The 27375-nt window shown below is 39.2% G+C and overlaps 1 protein-coding gene and 1 pseudogene across 1 annotated transcript in view; both read left to right on the top strand.

Annotated features, from left to right (window-relative positions):
• Window positions 1-27375, top strand: part of Tex11 (testis expressed 11) — a 387858-nt gene that overhangs the window by 38134 nt on the left and 322349 nt on the right. Inside the window, 2 exon segments of the mRNA XM_037199204.1 lie at window positions 7698-7778; window positions 19734-19819. Coding sequence (XP_037055099.1) covers window positions 7698-7778; window positions 19734-19819 — 167 coding nt within the window.
• LOC114708642 lies at window positions 1744-1926 on the top strand (annotated as a pseudogene).

Below are 27375 nucleotides of genomic sequence, written 5' to 3'. Positions count from 1 at the left end.
AAATGGGTGGAACCTGCAGTGGGTGGCCCAGATATAAAGGGGTCCAAGGAAGAATCTGTGTGTGCACCTTCCATCTCTTCTTCCTGATCTGGCTGCTGCTCAGACACGCCCTCACATCAGACTCCAGCTTCTTCCGCCATCCAGCATGCACTCAATCCCAGCAACATGAGAAAGCTTTCAGGCTTTCAACAACAGATTGGGGCTGTGAAGGCATTCAGCTTCTTGGACTCAGCAGCTCCTGGGATCTCTGTCTCTCTAGTGTGCAGACTGTTGATGGAGGCCTGGCTTGGAAAGTGTTAGAGGGGGATTTGAGCGTCCCTTAAAGGCTCTTTCAGGGTTGTTAATGTGATATCTTGAGTTAAGAACCCATGGTTTCTGGTCAGCTAGGGCTCAAAGATCAGTTGTGATTAACAAGAGTTCAGCACCATTGAAGCAAAACCTTTTATTTACTGGGACAATTGCTACTCATTAGCTGGGACTGAAAAATCAGCTGTGAGACCAGCATCATTGAGATGAAATCTTCTAGAAAGTATTTTCTCAGGGTCAGTATGTAGAGCTGTGGTCCAGAGGGGATCAGGGATGCATCTCAAGGTGGCAACCAAGTTTGTTAATTTGTAAGATCTCCCATGTTACTGTTTTGACAGCATGAACATTACAGATTGAAGGGCTCATGAGAGCAGCTGAGGTTTGGCATGGTGTGTGACAGAGTTGGAGTTCCTGAAGAGGGGCCCGGAGAGGCCACTGGTGAAGGTGCAACCCAGTTGCAGTGAAGACTCCAGAATATTTTAGATGCCAGGAGTACAGGATAATCACCAAAGACAGCAATAGATGTGGAGGCAGCCTGAATGTATGAGACAGGCTGTGTGTGTGTGTGTGTGTGTGTGTGTGTGTGTGTGTGTGTGTGTGTGTGTGTGTGTGTGATCTAGGAGATGGAGCTTCCTAGACCCTTTGGGTCCCAGAACACTGAGTTTCAGACATTGGACACTGAGCTATTTACAGTTAGATTTTTGGTTTTGCTTTGATTTAATTATAAGTGTGTCTGGTTCTTTTCTCTTGGAATAAGAAGTATGTGACTTATTTTTGATTTTATAGGATCCCATAGTTGTGAGACTTTGAACTATTAAAGAGACATTTGAGGCTAGGCATTGTGGCCCACACCTTTAATTGCAGCACTTGGAAAGCAGAGGCAGGTAGATCTTTGGGAGGTCAAGACCAGCCTGGTCTACATATATATTGAGTTCTAGGACAGCCAGGGCTACCCATTGAGAACACCCTTCCTCAAAAACCAAAACTGTGGGATCCCGTTTTCGGGTTCCTCGTGGCTTTACCCAGCAGGTCTGCATAGATAGAGGATGATTAGGACCACAGGCTTGAGTGCAGGTGTCTGAGATGGTCTACACTTGGCTGTGCTGGGGGGAGGAGGTCTTTTCCTCCACCCCTTGGCATCTCTATAAAAACCCTGGGGCAGAGACAGTCGGGGCCATTGGAAAAGGTTCCAGGCCCTCTCGAGGCTGTCCTTTATTTTCTATCTGTTTATCTCCGCAAGATTCTCCGCAATAAATCCTTCTATCTAATATTTCCTGCTGCTCACACTCAAGAAAACTCTGGGGAGCTGTGGGGTTGGTGGGTAAACGCCCCACACAAAACAAAACAGAAAAAGTTTTACCTCTGAATCAAAACTTGAGAATTGGACCTTTCCCAATTAAGTTATAGAGTCTAGTATAGCCTATAGCATTGGTCCTGATGAGATTGTTTCAAAGCCTTATTTACAATGTCTGGGATGCCGTAAAACCCTACTTTATTCAGTTATACCAGGACAATTGGGTGGCAATGGAGTTGATGAGCTTCATCAGTTATAAAGTCAGGAGTGCTGATAAAAGAAGTAAAGATTAGAAAGGCTCTACACCTTCTCATGGGCATCATTAACCCACTCCTTGAGTCCAGTAAAGATGAAGTATCTGTTGGCTAAAGTTAAGTAAGCTGTGTTAGATGGGAGCATGGAACATTGCTATAAACTTGTCTAAGTACCAATTGTGATGTGGCATCAATAAATATATTTGAGATGCAAAAAAAGGAGAGAGTTCCCACTAGTTTGGTTTGGTTGTCTCTGTAGGTTTCCCCATCATGATCTTGATGCCCCTTGCTCATAGAATCCCTCTTCTCTCTCTTTGACTGAACTCCTGGAGCTCGGCCTGGTGTTTGGCTGTGGATTTCTGCATCTGTTTCCATTGGTTACTGCAGAAAGGCTCTATGATCACAGGGTATTCACCAATCTGATTACCAGGGTAAGCCAGTTCAGGAACACTCTCCACAATTGCTAGTGATCTAAGCTGGGGTCATCCTTGTGGATTCCTGGGAACTTCCCTAGCACTCGGTTTCTCCCTATCCTCATGATGTCTCCCTCTATTGTGGTATCTCTTTCATTGCTCTCCTACTCCATCCCTGCCCCAGCTTGACCATCCCTTTCCCTTCTGTTCTCATCCCCCATTACCTACCCTCCATTGCTCTCCCCATCGCCAGTTAGCTCATGGAGACCTCATCTATTTCCCCTCTCCAGGGCGATCCATGTGTCCCTCTTTGGGTCCTCCTTGTTAGATAGCTTCTCTGGAGCTGTGGGTTGTAGTCTGGTTATCCTTTGCTTTATATCTAGTATCCACTTATGAGTGAGTACATACCATGGCTGTCCTTCTGAGTCTGGGTTATTTTTTCTGAGTCAGGATGATATTTTCTAGTTCCATCCATTTGCCTGCAAATTTGAATGTTAGGATTTTTAAGTGATGTGTTTGGTTGTCAGATTGACAAGGGGTGGACTCTTTTTTTGTTGTTTTTGTTTTTTCAAGACAGAGTTGCTCGGGGTAACAGCTCTTGGCTGTCTTGGAACTCGCTCTGTAGACGAGGCTGGTGTCAAACTCACTGAGTTCCACCTGTCTCTGTTTCCTGTCTCTCAGTGCTGGGATTAAAGGCGTGCGCTACCACCACTGCCCGGCGAGGGTGGACTTTTTAATCGTTTCTCTTCATTGTTGACTTGTGGCCTGCTGTTTCATGCCCTGTGCCATAGTTGGCAGCTCCTCTCACCACTATGCATGCCTTCTTTGCTATAATGGACTATAAGCTCAAACTGAGAGGCAGTATGAGCCTTCTCGAGGAGGTAGAGGATAGTTTTCCCCTTAGCCTCATTCTTTGCAGCTTACTTACTAGCAGGGGAACGTTGAGTTGTTTTCTTTCTGAAGTCCTAAGAAGATAGCCCAGAAAGGGCCCTTTGTAAGCTACCACTGTGCAATGTTTCCATGACCATTCCCAGGCTGAATTCTTGCCAGTAAGTTTTCCCATCCAGGCTTGCCAATGTGGGAAGTATAGGCACAGCCTTCAAACTGGTCCCACCAACTAGGCCAGAGGACTACTTGGTTGGATGGTCCCTCATACCAGAATCTCTGCTCATGTGGGTATGGAAAATACCCGAATTGTCTGCATTTCTATTAAATTTCTCTGGTGTGGAAAACGGTCAGAGCAAAGCAATCTACACTTGTAGGGCAAGTTGTAGTGTACTTAGTAACAGTTCTCTGTACCCTGGTCATGCCAGTCTTTGTTCTAGCAATCCCTGCCCTCTCATACCCACACAAAACTAGTTATTTATCTCTTCCTAGAGGTCAGACTGTGATAGGTATGGGTCATAGTCCAGAGGTCACCCATATACTTGAGATTTACAGGTTCTTGTGTTTCCAAACAAAACAAATAGACAAAAATTAGATAGTTGTAAAAATAGAGATGGTTTATTGAGAAAGAACTTCTGAGATAGAAGTGGGCCAGAGAGCTGGAAAAGTTAGAAGACCAAGGCCCTGGATGGGGAGAATATGGATCATTTTTTATAGAACCTGCCTTTTCCTTATTTGGCTTTTCTTATGTGTGCTCTGTCCTTATAAGTAAGTAGCCCTGTTGGGGAGGGGTTTCTATTCTTTAGGCCAACTGACTTCTTTCATATGCTAATCTCCCTGCCCTATTCTGCTGCTGCAGGATTGTGATTTCACAATGTTATCTGCCTTTGGTTTCTTTCTTTTTGGTGGTCTAAGCTTCCTGTCCAAGTAGATCTGAGCCACATCCCCACAAGTCTTCATCTAAATCCCAACCTGTTTTCTGGGCCCACACTGATTCTCTAGATGATTACTCACTTACCCAGTGGAGAGCAGGATGCATTTGGGGGTAGGAGATAGAGAACATAAGGGGATATTCTGCTCTTCTGATAGAGATTTGACTGTGAGACTTCTCTTAGATGATTCCTTACTGCAGCATCAGTGAGTGAGCTACAAAGTAGAGGCTCTTAGCCCCTAGTCATTCTGCCTGCCTGCTGCATGATTACACGTCATTTAGCTTGTACTGTAATTTTGAAGATTACCAGATTGTGTGCCTGTGGAGCTCATCAAGGCTTTCTTTTTCTTTCTTTTTTTTCTTTTTGCTAAAAACCCCACTTTTTTTATTGTCAAGTGCTTTATGTTTTTGTTTCAGATCTAAAATTCAATTTTCTGGCTACCATCTAGTTATAATTGTTGCTCTTTTGTACTGTCCATGCCACTCACCTCTCCTATAGCCATACAGATTTACCCACACATCTAATGCTTTGCTTCAAATTTGTGGAGATGCAAATTATCTTTAACTCACTGTCTTCCCTCCTGATTAAGAGATATTTACTATTATTAATTTGTACATGGTGTGTGTGTGTGTGTGATCAGAGTATGACTTTTGGGAGTCAGTTTTATCCTTTCACCATGGGCTCTTGGATGGAACTCAGGTCATTAGGCTTGCAAGATAAGTTATCTTCCCATTGAGTCTTTTCACCAGCTCTCCTTTGATTGTTTCTTATGTATTATGTCTCTGTACACTAACATTTGCATTTTAATTGCAATTTTTAAAAATTACCATTTTATATTTTATGAAAGCACATATTGGTTAAAGATTGATTCAAAATGTAAGTAGGCCTATGGGATCTTAATGTAAGCAAAGGATGGAAAGTTCAATAAACTTGAAATTTGGTATTGTATGAAAGAAGAATATCCACAAGTATCTGAAAAGACTATTTTCAAACTACATGCATGTATTAAGCTAAATTTTCTTCATATATTCAACCATAAGCATAATGTAGAAAGAAGAATCCAGGCATTGTGAAATGCTAGAAATTAAATAGATCTGCAAAGATATAAAATGATACTCTATTCACTACTTTTTGTTTTGGAATAATTTAGCTTGCTTTTATAACAGTGTTAATACACAGACTTTTTGAGGCAAGACAATGCTATGTAAGCCCATGCTTGCCTTTAATTCGCTTGTAGTCTAGAATGGCTGAAGCCCATGCCAGTCCTACAGCCTCAGTTTAGGAGTGCAATGCTGAGATTACAGGAGTACACTGCTACATCTTATGGTATCTGTTTGTTTATTTGTGTGTGTTTCAGTATGTATGTATGTATGTATTTGGGACATGTCCACTCTATGTAGCTCTATCTGTCCTGGAACTTGCTATATAGACTAGGCTGGCCTGGAACTCACAGAAGTCCACCTGCTTCTGCCTTCTGAGTGTTGGGATTAAAGGTATGTGCCACCACACCCAGGTTTGTTATTTTTAAAATAAATAATATTTATTTTTGTTTTAATTAATACTATTGGTAAATATTTTCATGTGTTTGGAGATCTTTTTGGCTTTTTGAGACAGGGTTCCTCTATGTTACAGCCCTAGCTGTCCTGGAACTCATTCTATAGACCAGGCTGGCCTCGAACTCACAGAGGTCTACCTGCCTCTGCCTCCCAAGTGCTGGCATTAACTGATATAAACAAAATATGTTCAAGTTCTTGAAAATTAAAAAAGCATTTTTATTTGTGTGTGTGTGTGTGTGTGTGTGTGTGTGTGTGTGTGTGTGTGTGTATGAGTATGTGTGCCTGCCTGCGCTCTTATGCAAGCCACATGTGTGTGAGTGCTCATGGAGGTCAGAAGATGACATTGAATCCCCTGGAGCTGTAGTTACAGGTGGTTGTAAGCTGCCTCATGTGGGTGCTGGGAATCAAACTCAGGTACTTTGCAAGAGCACCAAGTGCCTTTACTTGCTCAACCATCTACCAAGTCTTTGATAATTTTTCAGTTAAAGTATTTTGAGACCAAAGGATTGTTTATAGAATTGGTCTACAGATGTGATTTTCAGAGTGTGGCTTGTGGTTCCTGGATGAACAATATCTATATCACTTGGAAATTCATTCTTGTGTACCCAAGAAATCACATATTCTGTGGGCAGGGCCAAAAATCTTCATTTTGAAAAGACTTGTAAATGATTTTATTGGGTGTTAAAATCTGAGAGGGGACTGGACCTGCCTGGACTGAGTCTATCAGGTCGATCTCAGTCCTCGGGGGTGGCCTTGATCTGGAGGTGGTGGGAATGGGGGGTGGCCTGGGGGGAAGGGGAGGGGGGCAGGAAGGGGGAGAACAAGGGAATCTGTGGCTGTTATATAGAACTGAATAGTATTATAAAATAAAATAAAAAAAAATGTAAAAAAAAATCTGAGAACAATTAGTGCAGTGCATTATGCCAGAGTATTTAACAATGAGGCGGGACAAGGAGAGAGGAGAATTGGGGAAACAGGAAGAAGGGGGGAGAGACACTGCAGCCACTGCCAGGACAAGCAGCCTGTAAAGATGCCGGTAAGCCACCAGCCACGTGGCAAGGTATAGATTTATAAAAATGTGTTAATTTAAGATAAAAGAACAGTTAGCAAGAAGCCTGCCACGTCCATACAGTTTATAAGTAATATAAGTGTCTGAGTGATTATTTTATACGTGGATTGTGGGACTCCAGGGCTTGGTGGAACCTGGAGAGAAGCCCTCCAGCAACACACATCTTTTGTTTTACTGTGGAATTTCATTATTATTTCTATTAAAACTATAATAACATGTATTACTATAGCTTTAATTTCTATAGAATAAAATGAATAATGATAAACATTTTATAGTTTATTTGAGCATTAGTCTCATTGTTTTGCATGTTATGAGAATAGAAAGCAGCATCCTAATATGAAGTATTTTTCTTAATTATAAGATTTCCTTGGCAAGTATTGACTGGATATTTACAATATAGATGGTATCATTATTTTTAATCTCTGTAAGTATGATTTGGTTTATTGATATTCTTGTCTTAATTTATTTTCTTTTTAAAATATTCTACTATAAAAACCATAGTGGGAGTAGCTATTTAGAAAGATATCAAGGTTTATATTTGTCAGGCTGATAGAGGAGAAAACTAGAGTGAGATAGGCATTTTACATATTTTTGGTGGTGGAGATGGATTCTAAATATTTGTCTGTACTCCAGCACTGAGTTAAATCCCCCAAAATCAAAGCACGAGAATATTTGACTTTACATAAAGAGAAGAAAACAGCAAATGTAGGGGTTTTCTCCCCTAGAAAGTGATTTATAACGTTTTGTTGGAAAAAAAAAAAAAGCCCTATGTGGTGTCTCACAGGTATAATCACAGCATTTGGGGAGGCTGATGCAGGAGGATCACTGTATTGGAGGTCAGTCTGGGCTACATAGTGAGTTCCACACAAGCCTTAGTATGTATGTGCATGTGCCACACACTCTCACAAATAAAGACAAAATAAATAAGACTGTGAGACAGTTATCTTGTCATTTAATTTTAACCACTTATTGACACCCTCTTTCTTAGGCTGTTGCTCAAGGGGATTTTCAGAAAGCATCTATGTGCATATTACGTTGTAAAGATATGCTGATGAGGCTCCCTGAAATGGTAAGTGGAAGTTTTGCACTTATTCTCCAAGAGTTTGAAAATATGCTATATCAAATTCATGAAGAGTTATCACTGCTATGCGGAACTTTTTGGAGACTCTATTTGAGATCAGTCCTACTTTTTTAGCTGATCTTTAAAACAATTTGCTTCCCTTGTTCTGTATCAGAAAGGACATTCAAAAAGATGACACCAGTTAGCTCTTAGATTTCTTTGCTCATCCTTTTATTGTCAAATCATTTTGATAATATTTCATGCTATATAATCAAAGGATGAAAATGAGTTTATTTCTCTGCTATGAGGTTGAGTGCAGTTAATTATGTCACTATCACTATCCTAGTATTTTCCTGGGTTGGGATTTGGAGGTATAAGAGATTCAATAGGATAAAGACTGCTTTCTTTACTGGGTCTCATCAAAATTTCCAAATATAGTCTTTTGCTTTTCTTCTTTCCCTTTCCTGCCCTGATTCCTCTCACTGACCAGCTTTTCCTTCATTGTTTATGCCTGCTTCAGACTTCACTCATACAGAGGGATTAATGACAGAGATAGAGTTGGATGTTAGGGAAAATGTGTTAAAAGTTATGTAAACTGTACCTGTGAAACTGTTAATTTCCATTAAATATTTTCTTTAATGTAGAACTGAATTTATACATTTATACATCACACAAATGTACCAGGTACTCTTTTAAGTTTAAATATTAAACATTTTTTCATGTTTAATAAAAAGTTACAAAACTAGTGTAAACAATTCACATATCTGTTATCCAGAGAGTTCAGATTCAAATTTTCCAGCTATGACCTATATAGAAAAAAGATTTAATCTATGATTATAGTCTCTAGGCTGCTCCTATATGGAATAATTTTTCATCTTGCTTTGACACTCATGACCTTGACAGTTTTCAGAATGTGTTTTGATATTGAATTTGGTGTCAATTAATGAGAGAAGAGATGCTATGTTCATGTTTTCCTATTGGGTAGCATACAGGATTGGTCATAGTGTTGCTTGTACTAATTTTGATCAGATATGTTGATAGCTCTGGTATTATTCTTTTTGTGTGGGATTACTTTGGGTGTCCTAGGTTTATTGTCTTTCAGTATGAATTCTAAGATTCTCTTTTCTATTTCTGTGAAATGAAATGAAATTGGAGTCTCTTCTGTGAATAGCAATGGGATCTTGATGTTGGGATTGCATTGAATCTGTGTATCACCTTTGGTAGTATAGCCATTTTCACAATATTGGTTCTTCCGATTCATTAGCATGGGGAATCTTTCCATTTTATTATCTTCTTCACTTGCTTTCTTTAGTGTTTTAAAGTTATTACAGAGGTCTTTCACTCCTTCTTGAAGTTTATTATAAGGTATCATTTTACTTTATTTTTCAGGCGATTGTAAGGCTATTTTCCTGATTTCTTTCTCAGCATATTTGCTATTTTTGTACAGGAAGGCTACTGATTTTTGTATCTTGCCACTTTGCTGAAAGTACTTATCAGTTATAGGAGCTTTCTGGTGGTGTCTAGAGTCTCTTAGGTATAGAGTAATCTCACCTGCAAATAAAAGTAGTTTGACCTCTTCCTTTCTTATTTCTGTCTTTTATTTCTTTGTCTTGTCTTAATGCTCTAGTTAATACATCGAGTACTATATCAAGTAAGAGTAGATACAGTGGGCACCTGCCTCTTCTTGCTATTAGTGGAAATGCCTTGAGTGTACCCTTACTTAGTATAATATCAAGTAAGAGTAGATACAGTGGGCACCTGCCTCTTCTTGCTATTAGTGGAAATGCCTTGAGTGTACCCTTACTTAGTATAATATTTATCATAGGTGTAAGATTTGGTTTTTGCATGTGTGTTTGTATGTATATGAATGCAGGTTGTCCAGGGTAGAAGAGGGCATCAGATTCTATGGAGCTGGAGTTATAGGCAGTTGTAAGGCATTCAGCATGGGTGCTTGGAGCCAAACTCTGATCCTCTACAAGAGCAGCAAATATTCTTATCCATCTCTCTAGACCCATACATTTAAAAAATATATTATGTGTGTGTGTGGTGTGTGTTTGTGCCACAGTGCTCATGTGTCTGTCAGAAGACTATTTGGCAAGATTTGGTCTCTCCTTTTACCCTGTGGGAACCAAGTATTGGACTCAGATTATCAGGCTTGTTAGAAAGCACTTTTACCTGCTGAGGCATCTTGCTAGCCCTCTAACAGATTTTTTAAATGTATGCATTTAGACTTATAAAATTCACTCTTCTTCTTCCACCATGTAAATTCCAGGTTTCAAACTCAGGTTGTTAAGCTTAACAGCAAGTACTTGTACCCACTGAGCCATCTTGCTGGCCCAGGTACTCTTCTTACAAAGACAGAAGTCATGTTGGATTTGGGAACCAACTTAACCCTCTGGGACCTTTTCTTCATTACAGTGCAAAGACCCCACCTCCAGATAAGATATTCATAGGTACTAGGTAGATATCAAATTAGAGAGGACAATATTCAATTTAGTATAGTCTCAATAGAGAAAATCTACTTTTGTTCTTTTTTTAAAATTGTATTAATTAAATTTTTCCCAGCCTAATCACATCTTCCTCCCTCCCTTCTCTCTTCCCAGTTCCTCCCCCAACCTCACCCCATCCATTCCTCCTCCTTTCTCTTCAGAAAAGGGCAGCCCTCCCATGGGTATCAGCCAGCCATGGCATAGCAATTTGCAGTAAGACTAGGCACCTTCTCTCCTATTAAGGCTGGATGAGGCAACCCAGTAGGAGGAAAGGGTCCCAAAAGCAGGTAACAGAGTCAGAGACAGCCCCTGCTCCCACTGTTAGGAGTCCCACAAGAAGACACAACTGTCACATATATGCAGAGGGCCTGGGTTGGTCCCATCAAGGTCTCTGGTTGTCGATTCAGTCTCTGTGAGCCCCTATGAGCTGAAGTTAGTTGATTCTGTGGATTTTCTTGTGGTGTCCTTGGCCTCTCTGGCCTTCATAATCCTTCCTCCCCGTTTTCCACAGGTTTCCCCAAAGTCCACCTAATGTTTAGCTGTGGGTCTCTGCATCGTTTTCATCAGTTGATGGATGAAGCCTCTCTGATGATAGTTGGGCTGGGCTATGGTTTATGAGTATACCAGAATACCATTAGGAATCATTTCATTGACCTTTTTTTGCCACGTGTGTTTGAGTCTATCCTAGGTCTCTCAAGATAGGGGGTCTGGATGGGGTTGAGTGGGCATGGGAACAGGAAGGATCTGGTTGGGGAGGATGGAGGGAGATAGTACTGGGAAAAGTAGCTGGAATAAGGGGCAACTTGGAAATGAGCTAGAAACCTAGTGCAATGGAAACTCCCAGGAATCTATGAGGGTGAGTGACCCCTAGCTAAGACTCCTAGAAATGGGAAATATGGAGCCTGAACTAGTCATTTCCTGTAACTAGGTAAGACTTCCAGTGGAGGAACTGGGACCCCCAACCCAGCTACATTTCCTCTGACCTACAATTTGCCCTGCCTACAAGATATGCTGGGGTAAAGGTGGTACAGAAATTGTGGGAGTGGCCAACCAATGACTGGGCGAGCTTGAGACCTATACCATGAGAGAGAGAGTCCACCCCTGACACTGCCTGGAGAGCCAGGACCCAGAGGCTGGACAGCTCAGTTTTGTTCTCAAGAATTATGTTAGCTCTTTCTCCTTTGTTTCCGTTTTATGACAGGCTCTCATATAGTACAGGCTGGCCTCATGCTCTTTGTATTTGAGGATGACCTTGAACTACTTATCTTCCTGCCTCCCTTTCAAGTACCAAGCTGTTTTGATCCCTTGTTTTTCTGAATCCTATTACAATTAGCTTATTCTGTTTGGAAAAAAAACTATTTTTCTTTGCCTGAGACATCCTTCCTGTGTCTCATTGCAAGGGATTTGCAGTAGAAAGTAATGCTGTATTATTATTTAGAGGCAGAGAGAAAGTATCTAGAAAGTTGGATCTATCTATCTATCTATCTATCTATCTATCTATCTATCTATCTATCATCTATCTATCTATATCTTAGAATTCTATGAAAAGCAATTATTGAAGTATTTTAGGATTAGAGAAAGCTGAATAAGAGAAGAGTACAAGGCACGTATCTTAGAGCTAGTCAGCACTTGATTATTTTTTAATATAATAATTCAATGAGATATAAAATGAATAATCTATTATTTCTTTAATGTAATTGAAAAATATAAAAATGCATGACCTGTCAATGTTTAAAAGATCCCCAAATCAAGAGAAACTACATTAAAAATGTGAAACAGAAAAAAGAATGATTGGCCTGGGGAGATGGTTCAGTGGCTAAAATGCTTGCTGCATCGAAATGAGGACCTTGAGTTTGTGTTCCCTTTACCGACACAAAGGCCTGGTTTGGGGGGCATGCATTTGTACTCCTGACATTGGGTGTTATAAGGTTGTTGACACAAATGGGTCCCTAGAGACAGGCAGATCTCTAGAGCTCACTGCCTGCTAGTCTAGTAAATTGGTGAACTCCAGGTTCAGTGAAAGACCCTGTCTCAAAATAATAAGATGGAAAGCAAGTGATGAAGATACCCAGCATCAGGCTCTGGCCACCATATGTATTCCTGTATATGAATGCATATACCACAGCACACATACATATGCATACAAATATGATAAGACAAGAAAAGTAAGGGTAACTTGAAAAAGTTATTTATCTAATTAAAATAAAAGGCCTCATATTAAACACAAAGGTTGGTAGACACAATAATTTTAATCAGCAATAATAAATTGGGCCTACCATCTATATAGTCTCATCTTAGCATTGTAAAGTAGGTATCAGTATGAAATTATCATTTCAGGGCTAGTCTGAAACTAGCAGTGGCTGAAAGTTCCTAGAGCTTTAGTAATTCCCTTTCTGTATGACCAGTATGTTGTAGACTTGCGTGTCTATTTTCTTTGTGTTGTTCTTGCTATAGTGTGTTTGCTGGCAAAGTATGATGTGTTCATAAATGCCTGTAACCCCAGCTCCAAGGAGAGTTGCTGGGGCCTGCTGGCTTTCAACTAGTTGAAGAGATCTAGCCTCAAAAAGGAATGAATGAAGAGTGACAAGAGAGTGCATCTGATGTCCTTGTTCTGGCCTCTGTCCATGTGCACAGGTGGGCTCACCCTCATATACATGTGCACACACATACTCACAAGTAAATAAATATATCCTTTTTAAAAGAACAAAGTATGGCGTTGAGAATGTAGTTCAACTGGTGGAATGATTGCCTAGCATGTAGAAAGTTGTAGGTTTCACCTTAGCATCACATAAGCCAGACATGGCCCTGCACAACTATCATCTCAACAGTAGAGAAGTGGAAGCAGGAAGATCAAAAATTCAAGATCATTCTTGGCTATGCAATGAACTTGAGACCCTGTGTAAAGTATATATATGAATTATGGCCTAAAGAGATTCAACAGGCATTCTAACCAACCAAATAATCCTTTCTTTGTGTCATCATGCTTCTTAATCAGATTGACTATAAGTTTTTCCTTTCTTTTTATTGTGATTTGTACTCTTAAGTATTTATTTGATGTTTTTAGTATTTGAAATAATTCATTATCTTTTAAAAATAATGAATTTTTAAAGTTAGCACACAAAATAATAGGTTTTGTTATAAAATTTTCATATATGCCATTGAGGGATGTTTTATTTATTTTTTAAATCAGCATGCAAAGGAATAGGTTTTTTATTACCTTGTTTTGGATACAGGTTCTCTCTGTAGCCCTGGCTATTCTGGAACTCATTGTGTAGACCAGGCTGGCCTCAAACTCACAGAGATCCACCTGCCTCTGCCTTCTGAGGTGCTGGGATTAAAGGCGTGCGCCACCACCGCCTGGCTTAGATTTTTCATTACTTTTAATGTTAGGCTTTCCTTTTGGCCAATTTCATTCCATAGCTAACTTCATGTGGGGTGACTTGGTTTAATATTAGGAAAGATTGGTATTTAATATCTATATCTTTATAACCCTTATCTGTTAATAATTATTTGATTTGTTCTTTTATATTAGAACATATTGGTATTAGACTAGATTTCAGTTTGGAGAAGTAAATGGATTGTCATGTAACACAAGAAATCATAACAACTATACAGCATCATTTTGAATTCCTTCTCAACAACAAGAGGTCAAATCTCTGAGAAATCAGGATTTTACAGATTTTGTGGGCATAACCACATGTTATTACTTATTTTATAATCAGAAAGGGAAGTGAGACTTAAATAGGAGTAATTTTCTAATATTGTCAATATACTTTCCAATGACAAAATAAGTGTGTTACTTAATGGTTTTTAAATTCTGATTATATTATTGGGTACCCTGGTGACTTATTTAATCAGGAAACATAGGCTCTTAAGGTATAGTGTCTTAGTTTCTATGTTTCATCTATTATTTTCCATATTTGAAAATTTCCATACATCATTAACCCTAACCTCTGCACTAAGAAATGTTGGCCATTGTCCCATAACTACCTTAGTTTTTATCTGTGTTAAAATTATCAATAGTCCTTGTTGAATTAAAGTGTGGGCTCTATTTCAACTTTGAGTTTGGGAATAGTTCTGTACAGCTTGTACTTCTGATCTTCCTGCCTTCCCTCTCAAGTTCTGGGATTACAGGCACGCACCACTACATCCAGTTTATGGAGCACAGGGGTCCAAACCCAGGGCCTTGTACATGATAGATGAGCTACATTCCTCAGCCCAACCCAGCCTAACCTTGTACAATCTTTAACATAGTTGTTTTTTCTCTTTCTTCCCTTCCCCGTATTTTTTCCGGTGCTGTGAATCTCAAAGCCAAGGTCCAGTGCATGGAAACATATTTCATTAAACAGATATTTTTATGAATCTTATTTCACATCACATTAACAATGTTTCATGAAGACAGGGATGTCTGTCCATTTTTGTTCAGTGATGTGTAGTTAATTTCTAGAATAATGCCTACTATGCTTAGTAAATCATTGTTACTGAATATATACATGAATGAGTCAATGAAGCAATGTCGGTAATTTTTGGTCATTGCATTGAAAATGCTACAGATGCCTTCAAAAATTTTTATTTTATACCTTTGTTGTTTAGTATTTTGTTGTTTTTTCCCTCTAAGAAGTAGCCTTTAGTATAAATAGATTTGTAGGAATGGTGAGGGCAGAAACAGAAAACACTGAAAAAGATTGGGTAAAGGCTTAGTATACCTAATTGTTCATCAGAATTTTGTTTTATGTTTTCCTCTGAACCAGTTCAGTTATAGGCCTCTGTGCAGTAAGTTGGTGAGAACAGCATTATAGCTACATAATTGGGATGGCCTTGTGTGAACCTATGGGATCTGGAGCATGTAATGAGTTGAACTGTTTTTGCTATAGTGTTAAGAATACATTTAAATACCAATGGACTCTTTTCAAACACATATTAGCAAGATTAACAAGATTATTTTAGATTCAGATATACAGTAGATCTGATGTGCTCAGTCATGCATATTGAATTTCTACTTTTTGAATGTAGTGTCATTCAAAGGGAAACTTTTTAAAAAGAAAGCCAAGGCTTTACATATTACTCATGAATAACTTGCCTCAGACCTTACATTCTTAATTGGGGCTCTGCTTCTGTAGTTTTGCTCTGGTAAAACTTATGAAGAATTCCTTTTTTTATGAGTAGAATCCTCGGTAGGTGATTTCTTTAAATACTCAGGGGGAATTTAGATAAGTTACTAGAATTATAAAATAGCTTTACATGTCATTTCCCAATATTTTGAGAGTTGAAAATTCTATAAAACATGCTATTGATATATCCCTACTGATATATTGATTGAATTGATAAATTGATTAAATATTTATAACAGTATTTTACTATGGCTTAATTCATATACTTGCTACTGCTTTTGTCTCAATGGTAATTTATGTAAAGGAAATTTAAAGGGGCCATTAAACTCTTTCCAAAGAAGCCTTATAGCTGGATAGTTCTTTGTATATTTTTCAAAATTTAGAATTTTTGAGAATTTTATTTTGTCTTTGAGTTATTTCCTACTCTAACACTTTTACTGGATCTAACAACCCCAAGCAATATTACCATTTATCATTTTGCAGGCAAGTAATCAGATTTCTTTTTAAAATATTTTTATTAATTCTTTGAGAATTTCATACAGTATATTTTGCTCATATTTATTCCCCCAACTCCTCCCAGACCCTACTTCTACCTCCCTACCCACCCAACTTTATATCTTTAAAACTTTATAAAATTTATTTTTATGTGAGCTAGGTACAATGAATAGTACATACCTTTAATCACAGCATGTGGGAGTCAGAGGCAGGTGGATATCTCTGAGTTTGAGGCTAGCTTGGTCTACATAACTGAGTTTCAGGACAGCCAGAGCTACACAGAGAAGCCATGTGTTGAAAAATATCCCATCAAGTCCAATTTGTGTTACCCAAATACTCTTGGGTATGGGGCCCTGGAGCCTGGTGGACCCACCAGGGGTCACATCCTTAGAGAAAGCAGACTGCATCACAGCAGCTATGGTTACCAATAGCTCCTTACGAGTGTTAGGACTTCATGCTCACCCCCATCCTGCACTCCATTCTGGGAATTCCGTCTGTCTTGAACTTCTGCAGATCTTGTGTATTTTGTCATAATTGCCATGAGTTCACCAGATGTGTAAGCACAGCTATTGTGACTGCCCTGTTGTATTCATTCACTACCTCTGTTTTCCCCCCCGACATTCTCTTTCATAATAGTCCCTGAGCCTCTTGGGAAGAGGTGCAGTATAGATATCCCATTTGGAGCTGAGTACTCCAAAGTCTGTCTCTTATTCTCCCCAAGTTGACCAATTGTGGGTCTCTTTGTTAATCACCATTACTGCAAGAATAAACTTCTCTGATGAAGGCTGAGAAATGCACTAATCTATGGGTATACAATAAATCATTAGGAGTCAGTTTAATACCGTGTCCATTTAGCAATGTAGTAGTAGCAGTCATCCCCCTAAGACACTGATAACAGTGCCAGGTATGAGTTTAATATTGTGGAGTTAGCCTTAAATTCAATGAAAAAGTGGTTGGTTATGCCCATAACATTTAGGACACTAGTTAACCAGTTGGCATATTTTCAGGCCAGTTGTTACTGTAGTTTGCAGGGGTCACAGCCAGGTAAGATTGATGATGACTGGAGAGATGGCTCAGAGGTTAAGAGCAGTGGCTGTTCTTCCAGAGGTCCTGAGTTCAATTCCCAGCAACCACATGGTGGCTGACAACCATTTACAATGAGATCTGGTGCCCTCTTCTGGCCTGCAGGCTGAACACTCACTGTATACATAATAAATAAATAAATCTTAAAAAAAAGATTGATGACATTTTCCCCCAATAGTATTCATAGCCTTCCAATATTATGAAAGCTAGCCAGTAGGGTTTAATCTTCCAGGTCAGTGTCAGCTTATTTCTCCATGTCTTTGATTCAAGTATGTGATATCTTTAGCAATAGGCTAGGGCCTTACCATCAAGTTCTGGAGGGTAACCAAGAACAATGGCAATAGGCCGTAATGTTTGGTGGTCTATGGTATCCCATTGGCCAACAACTCCAAAAGAAGGGCTTTTTAATTTGTAGTCTATGGTGTCTAATAGGGGCATTGTCTTACCATTAAAGGGTAACTTCACTTAAACTTTTAAATTTATGTATATGTATGTTTATATTTTTAGGAAGTTTCTATAGTAATAGGTTTCCATATGACTTTTTCAGAAGGCCATTAGAATTAGTTATTCCTCCTCATATTCCCTCCTCTATTCTGTCCTTCCAACTCCTACCTCATTTAACCCTTCCTATTCACTTACTCCCTTTGCCCCTTTATGTAACTGCAGTCTCTCTCTCTTCCTTTCAAAGCCCTCCCCAACTCTATGGCCTGTTACTAGTTCCTTGACCTCTATAGTATTCTAAATGAAACACCTATCTAAATATTCAAAGCTGGCATCCACATGTGATAGAAAACATATAATGTTTGTCTTCTTTGGTCTGGGTTACCTCACCCAGGATGATTGTTTCCAGCTCCAGCCATTTAATTGCATATTGTATAGTTTTACTTTTCTTAACAACTGAGTCACATTCCATTGTGTAAATGTATCACATTTTTGTTACCCATATTACATTTTCATTTTCCTCTCACCAGTTCATAGATATCAAGGCTGTTTCCATTTCCTAGCTATTACAAATAGAAAGCAATGCACATGCATGAGCAGATATCTCTATAGTAGGACATAGAGTCCTTTAGGTTTATGTCCAAGAGTAGTATAGCTGGACGATATGGTAGATCTATTTCTAGCATTTTGAGCAACCACCTCACTGATTTCTATAGTAGCTGCAACCAGTTTGCACACCCACCATCTGTGTAATCATTATTTCCCTTTCCTCACATCCACACCAGCATTTATTGTCTTTTTTTTTTTAATCTTAGCCATTCTGACTGGGGTAAGAGGAAATCTCAAAGTAGTTTTGATTTGCATTTCTCTGATGATTAAAGATATTGAACATTCAAAAAATGTGTTTCTAAGGCATTTACCATTCATCTTTTGAGAATTTTCTTTTAGTTCTTTGACCCAATTTTTAATCGGGTTATTTATTTTCTTGATGTTTAGTTTTTCTTTTAGTTCTTTTTTTTTTTTTTTTTTTTTTTTTGGTTTATCGAGACAGGGTTTCTCTGTGTAGCTTTGCGCCTTTCCTGGAACTCACTTGGTAGCCCAGGCTGGCCTCGAACTCACAGAGATCCGCCTGGCTCTGCCTCCCGAGTGCTGGGATTAAAGGCGTGCGCCACCACCGCCCGGCTTCTTTTAGTTCTTTATATATTCTAGACACTAACCCTCTGTCGGATGTGCAGTTGGTTAGGATTTCTTGCCATTCTCTAGGCTTCCTCTTAATTCAAATGATGTCTTTGTATACAGAGGGATTTTAGTTTTGTGAGGTTCCCTTTGTCAATTGTTAGTCTCAATACTTGTGCTATCAGGGTCCTTTTGAGAAAGTCATTTTTGTGTGTGTATAAATTGAAACATTTCCTATTTTCTCTTCTGTCCGGTTAGGGTATCAGATCTTATATTGATGTATTTGATCCACTTTAGAGTTGAGTTTTATTCAGATTGAGAGCTAAGGATCTAGTTTCATTCTTTTACACATAACTATTTAGTTTGACCAGCACCATTTGTTTAAGGTTTTGTCTTTTCTGGAGTGTGTATCTTTGGCCTCTTTGTCAAAAATCAGGTGGCTGTGTATGCATGTCCTTAATTCTAGTCCATTACCCAGTGTGGCTGTTTTATGTCACTACCACACTGTTTCTTTAATTACTGTTGTTCTGTAGTATAACTTAAACCATGGAAACCAGTTATTTGATTGCTCAGGATTGTTCTGGCTATCCTGGTTATTTTTGTGTTTCTATATGAAATTTAGGATTACTTTAAAAATTGCTATGAAGAATTGTGTTGAACTTTTGATGGGATTAAGCTGAATCTGTAAATTGCTTTTGGGATGGTTATTAGCACAATATTAATTCTACCAATGAGCATGGGAAATCTTACTATTTTCTGGTATCTGATTTCTTATTGGCCGTTACAAAGGGACTTTCAAGTTCTATTAGTAATTGGTTGTAATATTTTCCATATATAAATAAAGTCCCAACTTGAAGACGTTCTATCTCTCTTTTATATAAATTGAGAATTTTTGATAATGATGGTTATTTATGTGGCCTTGGCTGGCCTGGAACTTATATGGAGACCAGGTGGGCCTCAAACTCATAGAAATCTGTCTGCATTTACCTCCTGAATGCTGAGGTGAAAGGTATGTGCTACCACTCCTGGCTTGTTTTTAAGACTCTGAAAACATACACACATAATTTATAAAATTATAAATATATATTTATAAATATATATTAACTTGAAGAAAATAATGAATCTATTTATTTGTTTATCTATTTACCTATTTATGTTTTATATTACAGACAGAATATCTTCATGTACTCTGTTACAACCTTGGAGTAGAAACAGGCAAGCAGAATAAATGGAAAGAGAGTTCATTCTGGCTTAGGTAATGTAAAAAAAATGAAAATTCAGGGATATTATGATAGAGGCAAGTTAATATTTACTGTGTAGTACTTCTTTCATTTAAATTTTTCTGACTTCAAAAGCCAACATGCCAAATTTATTTGCTTCTTTAACATGTGTTATTCAGAATTCTCTAGAAGAATGGAACTGATAGAAAGTATATATGTTACAAAGGGAATTTATTATAATGACTTATAACCAATAATGTCTCTGCACATTGGAGAGGCAAAGAACCTGGTTGCTGTTCATTCCCTGAAGCTAGGTGCCTCAGCAGTTTAATCTGGTGTCAAAGGCATTGAAGATTCCTGAGCGAGTCACTAGCCTTCAGTTCACAGTGGACCCTGAAGAAGGTGGATTGTGATGTCATCAAAGAATTGCTGCAGCAGCTGAGTTAGATGCACTCACTAGCAAGAAGCAGAGGCAGGGAGGCCAGCAGCAGTGCTTTTTTTCCAGGGCCTCATCACTATCTGTGCTTTAGCCAGAATGTGCAACCCACTCTCAGGACGACTATTCTTCCTTCAATTATTCTTTCCTGGAAATGCTTGCCCAGCCCCAGATAGAGGCAGATCCAGTCAGGTTAAAAACCAAAATTAGCCATCACAAGTCTACCCCATGCCAACTTAATACCCAACCATCTATTTTTATGTAATGTTTGATTTCCGAATGAAGACAATAGCATGGTAATAATTTTACCTCATATGATATAATCATCTCACATCCAACTGAAGATACACTATTCTACTCCCAGAATAGATGAAAAATCCCCTTAAGGGATGACTAGTTTCTTAATATCCTATAACTTAAACATGGCAATATAGGTTTAATAACACTTAACTACTGATATTATTGATGTTATATTGAATGATGTGGTGGTTTGAATGAGAATAGCCCCCACCTTAGTTAATGTTCTATTTCTGTGAAGAGACACTATGACCAAGGTAGCTTATGAAAAAAAATATTTAATTGGGGGCCTGCTAACAGTTTCAAAGGGTTAATCTATGATCATCATGGTGGGGAGCATGGCAGAAGGCAGGCACAGTGTGGGAACAGTAGTTGAAGACTTACATCCTGATCTGCAGGCAGGAGACAGATTGAGGTGGTGATTGAGGCAGAGATGAAAACCGAGACTGAGATGGGGTGAAGGTGAGAGAGAGAGAGAGTGAGAGAGAAAGAGAGAGAGAGAGAGAGAGACAGAGAGACAGAGAGACAGAGAGAGACAGAGACACAGAAACAGACAGAGAGAGACAGACATGAGCCATTAAAACCTCAAAGCCAACCCCCAGTGACACACCTCCAAGGCCACACCTACTAATCCTTCCTAAATAGTTCCCCAACTGGGAACCAAACATTCAAATATATGAGCTTATGGGGGTGATTCTCATTCAAACCACCACAGCCCCCATAGAGTCATATATTTTAATACTTGGTCTCTAGTTTGTATAACTGTTTGGGAAGGATTAGGAGGTGTGCCACTGGGGGTGGGCTTTGAGGTTTCAAAAGACTCTTGAGATTCCAGATACTCTCTCTCTAACTTGTGTTTGTGGATCAACATGTGAGTTCTTAGCTCTTCCTTTTCTCTACTATCTTAGACTCTAACCTTATAAAATCATAAGCCAAATTAAGTACTTTCATTTATAAGTTTTCTTGGTCATAGTGTTTCATCATACCAGTGGAAAAGTAACTAGGACAAATGGTAAAGATGCCAAGTGGTCATCCCTGAAAATGTACATAGAAGTAACATTATATGAACTCAACAGATCATATTTAGGAATATATGTGTATATATAAATATGTATGCATATATGCAATAAAAATGAAAAAGAGGCCATGAATTTGAAGGAGATTGGGGAAGGGTGTATGGGGTATTTGGAAGGAGGAAAGGGAAGGGAGAAATTATGTAATTAAATTACAATATCAAAATGAACAATAAAAGTATTATTACATAAGAAATGCCATCTTGACTTTAAAAGAGAGAAGAGAAAACTCACAAATGTCTGCTTAATACATATATATACATGAACATATATATGTGTGTGTATGTACAAACATTTTTTAACAAAAGAGGATGAAACACTCATGGAAAATACAACCCTCATTTTGGTAGCTAGTCATGTGGCCTTATCTGGTATTTATAACTACCTTCTACTATCCATTCTCTTTTCCCTCTCTCTTCAGTAAGTATCTCAGTAGGTCTTGGTTCATTGCCTGGAATGGTGACCCACATCTCCATTCCTGAAGATATATATACCATATATCATTTTGCATCAGTTGAGTTGTGTCTTAGGGTCTCTATTGCTGTGAAGAGACACCATGACCATGGCAAATCTTATAAAGGAAAACATTTAATTAAGGTGGCAGCTTACAGTTTCAGAGGTTTAGTTTCTTATCATCATGGCAGGGAGCATGGTGGCTGGGAGTATGATGGTGTGCAGGCAGACATGGTGCTGGCTACATCTTGATCAGAAGGCAACATTGGGTGAGGCTTGAGCATATATGACACCTCAAAGCCTGCTTCCACAGTGACACACTTCCTCCAACAAAGCCAAACCTACTCCAACAAGGCCACACCTCCTAATAGTGTCACTCCCTTTGGGGGCCATTTTCTTTCAAACCACCACAGATGGTTAAAGATTTCTGTTGCCCTTAATCACAGGACATGATCACAGAACACCAAGAGATGCTTTGAGGATTTCCAGAACTTCAGACATAATCTCCCTTACCTCTTTTGTGGTGTTCTAGATCAATCGCCCCTGCTAAAACTGTCAATCTTTTCTTAGCCAGTTGACTCAAGGGCACGAGGAGCCCAAAGACCTGGGGTAATCCTAGTTCCTAGTTCAGTAGAATGGTGGTTGGGCCTCTTTGGCAGAACCACTCCCCACTTTGCAACAAAGATTTTAGCCCAGAAAAGCATGAGGTTGCAAGAATAGGAGTGTCAAATTTTACTAGCGGGATAGTGAAAGGTACCATTTCCACTTCCACCCATTGATTTCTGGGCCTAGGAATCCTGGCCATGGAGGAATAGTACTGTATGTTGGATAATGATTCAGGACATATACAGCCCCCTGGAGAACCTGGCCCTAGTCTTCCTGGATATTGTTATCTACTTTGGACTGTCATTTCACTCTTTTTTTCAATCTGGGTGCATTGCTATGACTCTGAACACGATAAACCTCTGAATTCCATGAACATGAGCCCACAGCTGCACATCTTTGGTTGTAAAATGAATTCATTGATCAGAGAGATGCTTTGTGGAATACTATGATGGTGGATAAGTCCATAGGTGGTAGTATTGCTGGAGCATTATAGTCAGGAAAGGAAACTAGACTAAAAATCTATTCTGGTAAGGACAAAGTACTGTCCTTTCCATAAAGGAAGCAGTCCTACCACCAAATGTCACCAACCTACCATCAAACCACTACTTTGTTACCCTGGAGAATGGTGTCATATTGGAGGCTTTGTTTTGGTCGCTGCTGTTAACAGATTTAGTACTCAGCTTCAGCTATAGGTAGGTCAGCCTCGGTGAGAAGTACATGTTGTTAAGCTTGTGTATAACCTCATTCCTTCTGAAATTGCCACTTTGTTCATGGGCCCATTGAACAGTGTCAGGAATTGCCAGGGAAAGAGATTGAATGCTAGCTATAGATTGGGTCATCCTATCTACTTGATTATTGCTCTGCTGCAGTCACCTTTTGGTGAGTATTCAAATGACATGTACATATCTTTACATCTTTTGTCTATTTGGAGAAGTACATCCACACACCCATTCCCCAAATATTTTCCTCACTCATTTTCTTTTTTTATTTTAAAACTTAATTTTTAAAAAAAATTAAGTGCATTGGTGTTTTGTCTGTGTGAGGGTGTTGGGTCCCCTGTAACTGGAGTTACAGAGAGTTGTGAGCTGCCATGTGGGTTCTGGGAATTGCACTTGGGTTCTCAGGAAGAACAGCCAGTGCTCTTAACCGCTGGGCCATCTCTCCAGCCACCCCCACTCATTTTCTAACCACTTGCCATCTAAGTAAAATCATTGGCTACCACCAAAAAAATCAGTATATAACTATATATCTGGTCCTTTTTCCTTCCAAACAAAATGCCTTGTGTGTATTGCCTGAAATGTTCAAAAGCCTCACACATAGAGACAATAAATTTTTTGTTCCCCATAAGTAGTAAATAGGATATCAAATATATTTATAGTGCATAGATCTTTAAACAATTTACCCCAAGGATTATCTGTGTTCTCCATAGTACTAGGAAAGTCTTTAACAGTTTTTTGGTTTAGTCAGATTAGAAAGCAAGCTCTAGAAACCACCAAACCCATTAGAGAAATTTATCCTTAGCAATTCTGTTTCTCAGGAACCACTCCTAGTAATGACATCTTTATTAGGCATGGTTCTCTGTTGTTTTATCTTCAGCACAGTGACTGCATCTTAATCTACTGCTATTTTAGCCAGCAATTGCGACTCCTCCGCAATTACCAGCTTGCTTCCCTGGCCCACTGAGGCCGCAAACTGGTGGGAATTCTGTTGCTGCAGGCACTGACCGGTTCCCTATTGCTGCTGCTAAAGGTAGCTTTAACTAGATCTCTATTCTCTGTTTATAAATAAGACTTGAGATTCAAAGACTGGGGTGAAAACCTGCTAGCTCAGAGGGGTTGAGTAGCACCTAGCTAACCTTCTCTCCTTGCTGGCATCTCCCAAAAAGTAAGTCCTTCCTCTCCACCAAAACAAAAAAAGTGTCACCATTCAAAATCCCTCCCTACTACTTCCTGTGTATCCCTCTGTCCCTTCCAAATGCTCTCTGATTACTTTCTCTCAACAAGTTGCTAACTCAGCCTACTGACCCAAGGTTAATTTTATTTAATTAATGCAAATGCAAACTCGGGGTTCACAGTGTGATCAAGTATTCCTCAACAGTTCTCTAGAGGAACAGAATCAACAGTATACTATATATTATAAAGAAAGGGGATTTATTAGGTTAGCTTAAAAGATAGGGGTTGTGTAGTCAAACAGTAGTAGTCTGCACACTGGAGAGACAGAGATCCCAGGAGCTGCTGAGTCCAAGAAGCTGAATGCCTTCACAGCCCCAATCTGTTGTTGAAAGCCTGAAAGCTCTCTCATGTTGCTGGGATTGAGTGCATGCTGGATGGCGGAAGAAGCTGGAGTCTGATGTGAGGGCGTGTCTGAGCAGCAGCCAGATCAGGAAGAAGAGATGGAAGGTGCACACACAGATTCTTCCTTGGACCCCTTTATATCTGGGCCACCCACTGCAGGTTCCACCCATTTTGAATGTAGGTCTATCCTGTTAATTCTCTCCAGAAACACCCTCATAGGCAGGCTTGGGTGTGTCTCCTAGGTGATTTCCCTTTCAGATTATTTGATTACTTCTGTTTTTTTCTTTTCCCACCCTCCCTCCCTCCCTCCTCTCTCTCTCCCTCCCTCCCTCCCTCTCTCCCTTTCCCCCCTCTTTCTCTTTGTTTCTGTTTCTTTGTTTCTTTCTTTGTTTAGTTTATGTCTGGAAGACCTGTCCATTGGTGAGAGTGGGGTATTGAAGTCTCCCTTATAATGTGTGGGGATTGATGTGTGATTTAAGCTTTAGTAGTGTTTCCTTTACAAACCTGGGCACCCTTGTGTTTGGAGAATAGATGTTAAGAATTGAAAGATCATATTGGTGGATTTTTCCTTTGATGAGTATGAAGTATCCTTCCCTATCTCTTCTGATTAATTTTGGTTTGAAGTCTATTTTGTTAGATTTTAGAATGGCTACAGCAGCTTATTTATTAAGTCCATTTGCTTGGAAACACTTTTTCCAACCCTTTACTCTAAGGTAAATGTGTATTTTGATGTTGAGGTGTGTTTCTTGTATGCAGCAGAAGGATGGGACCCTATTTTCAAATCCATTCTGTTAGTCTGTGTCTTTTTATTGGGGAGTTGAGTACATCAATATTGAGAGGTATCAATTACTAATGATTGCTAATTCCTTTTATTTTGTTGTTGTTGTGTGTGTGTGTTCGCATGCACACACTTCCCTTCTTTTGGTTTTGCTGGTGTGTGATTATTTATTGCCTATATTTTTATGGATGTAGTTAACCTCTTTGGGTTGGAGTTTTCCTTCTAGTACCTTCTGTAGGGGTGGATTTGTAGATAGATACTGTTTAAATTCGACTTTATCATGGGTTATCTTGTTTTCTCCATCTATGGTGATTGAATTTTTTGCTGGGTATAGTAGTCTGGGCTGGCATCTGTGGTCTCTTAGAGTCTTCAAGACATCTGTTCAGGTCCTTCTGGCTTTTAGAGTCTCCATTGAGAAGTCAGGTATAATTCTAATAGGTCTGCCTTTCTATGTTACCTGGCCTTTTTCCCTTGCAGCTTTTACTATTCTTTCTTTGTTCTCTGTGTTTAGTGTTTTGATTATTATGTGGCAAGGGGACTTTCTATCTGGTCCGATCTATTTGATGTTCTGTAAACTTCTTGTACCTTTATAGGCATGTCCTTTTTTTTTTTTTTTTTTTTTTTTGGTTTTTCGAGACAGGGTTTCTCTGCGTAGCTTTGTGCCTTTCCTGGAGCTCACTTGGTAGCCCAGGCTGGCCTCGAACTCACAGAGATCCACCTGGCTCTGCCTCCCGAGTGCTAGGATTAAAGGCTTGCGCCACCAACGCCCGGCTATAGGCATGTCCTTCTTTAGGTTAGGAAAATTTCCTTCTATGATTTTGTTGAAAATATTTTCTAGGCCCTTGAGCTGGGAATCTTCTCCTTCTATTCCTATTATTCTTATGTTTGGTCTTTTCATAGTGTCCCAGATTTCCTGGATATTTTGTGTCAGGAAGTTTTTAGATTTAATATTTTCTTTGATCAATGTATCCATTTCTTCTATTATATCTTCAACGTCTGAGATTTTCTCTTCCATCTTTTGTATTCTGTTGGTGATGCTTGCGTCTGACATTCCTGTTCACTTACCTAGATTTTCTATTTCTAGAATCCCCTCAGTCTGTGTTTTCTTTATTGCTTCTATTTCCATTTTCAGGTCTTGGACAGTGTCTTGGGGTTTCTATTGCTGTGAAGAGACACCATGACCACGGCAACTCTTATAAAGGAAAACAGTTCATTGGGGCTGGCTTACAATTTCAGAGATTTAGTCCATTATCATCATGGTGGGAAGCAGGCGATGTGCAGGCAGACATGGTGCTGCAGAAGGTGCTGAGAGTTCTACGTCTTGATCTGCAGGCAGCAGAAGGAGATTGTCTCCCACACTGGATATAGCTTGAACCTATAAGACTTTAAAGCCTGCCTCCACAGTGACACACTTCCTCCAACAAGGCCACACCTCCTAATAGTGCCACTCCCTATGGTCCAAGCATTCAAACACATGAGTCTATGGGGGCCATCCCTGTTCAATCCACTATAATTTTATTTGTTTCCTTCAGCTGTTTGTTAGTTTTTCCTTGGCTTTCTTTAATGGATTTATTCATTTCCTCCATTTTTTTTGTTTGTCTTTTCCTCACTTTCTTTAAGGGATTCATTTATTTGCTCTTCAAGGACTTCCATC

This window comes from Peromyscus leucopus, chromosome X (genome assembly GCF_004664715.2).
Source record: "Peromyscus leucopus breed LL Stock chromosome X, UCI_PerLeu_2.1, whole genome shotgun sequence".
NCBI lineage: Eukaryota > Metazoa > Chordata > Mammalia > Rodentia > Cricetidae > Peromyscus > Peromyscus leucopus.
This window is presented reverse-complemented; position numbering and strand designations above follow the sequence as displayed.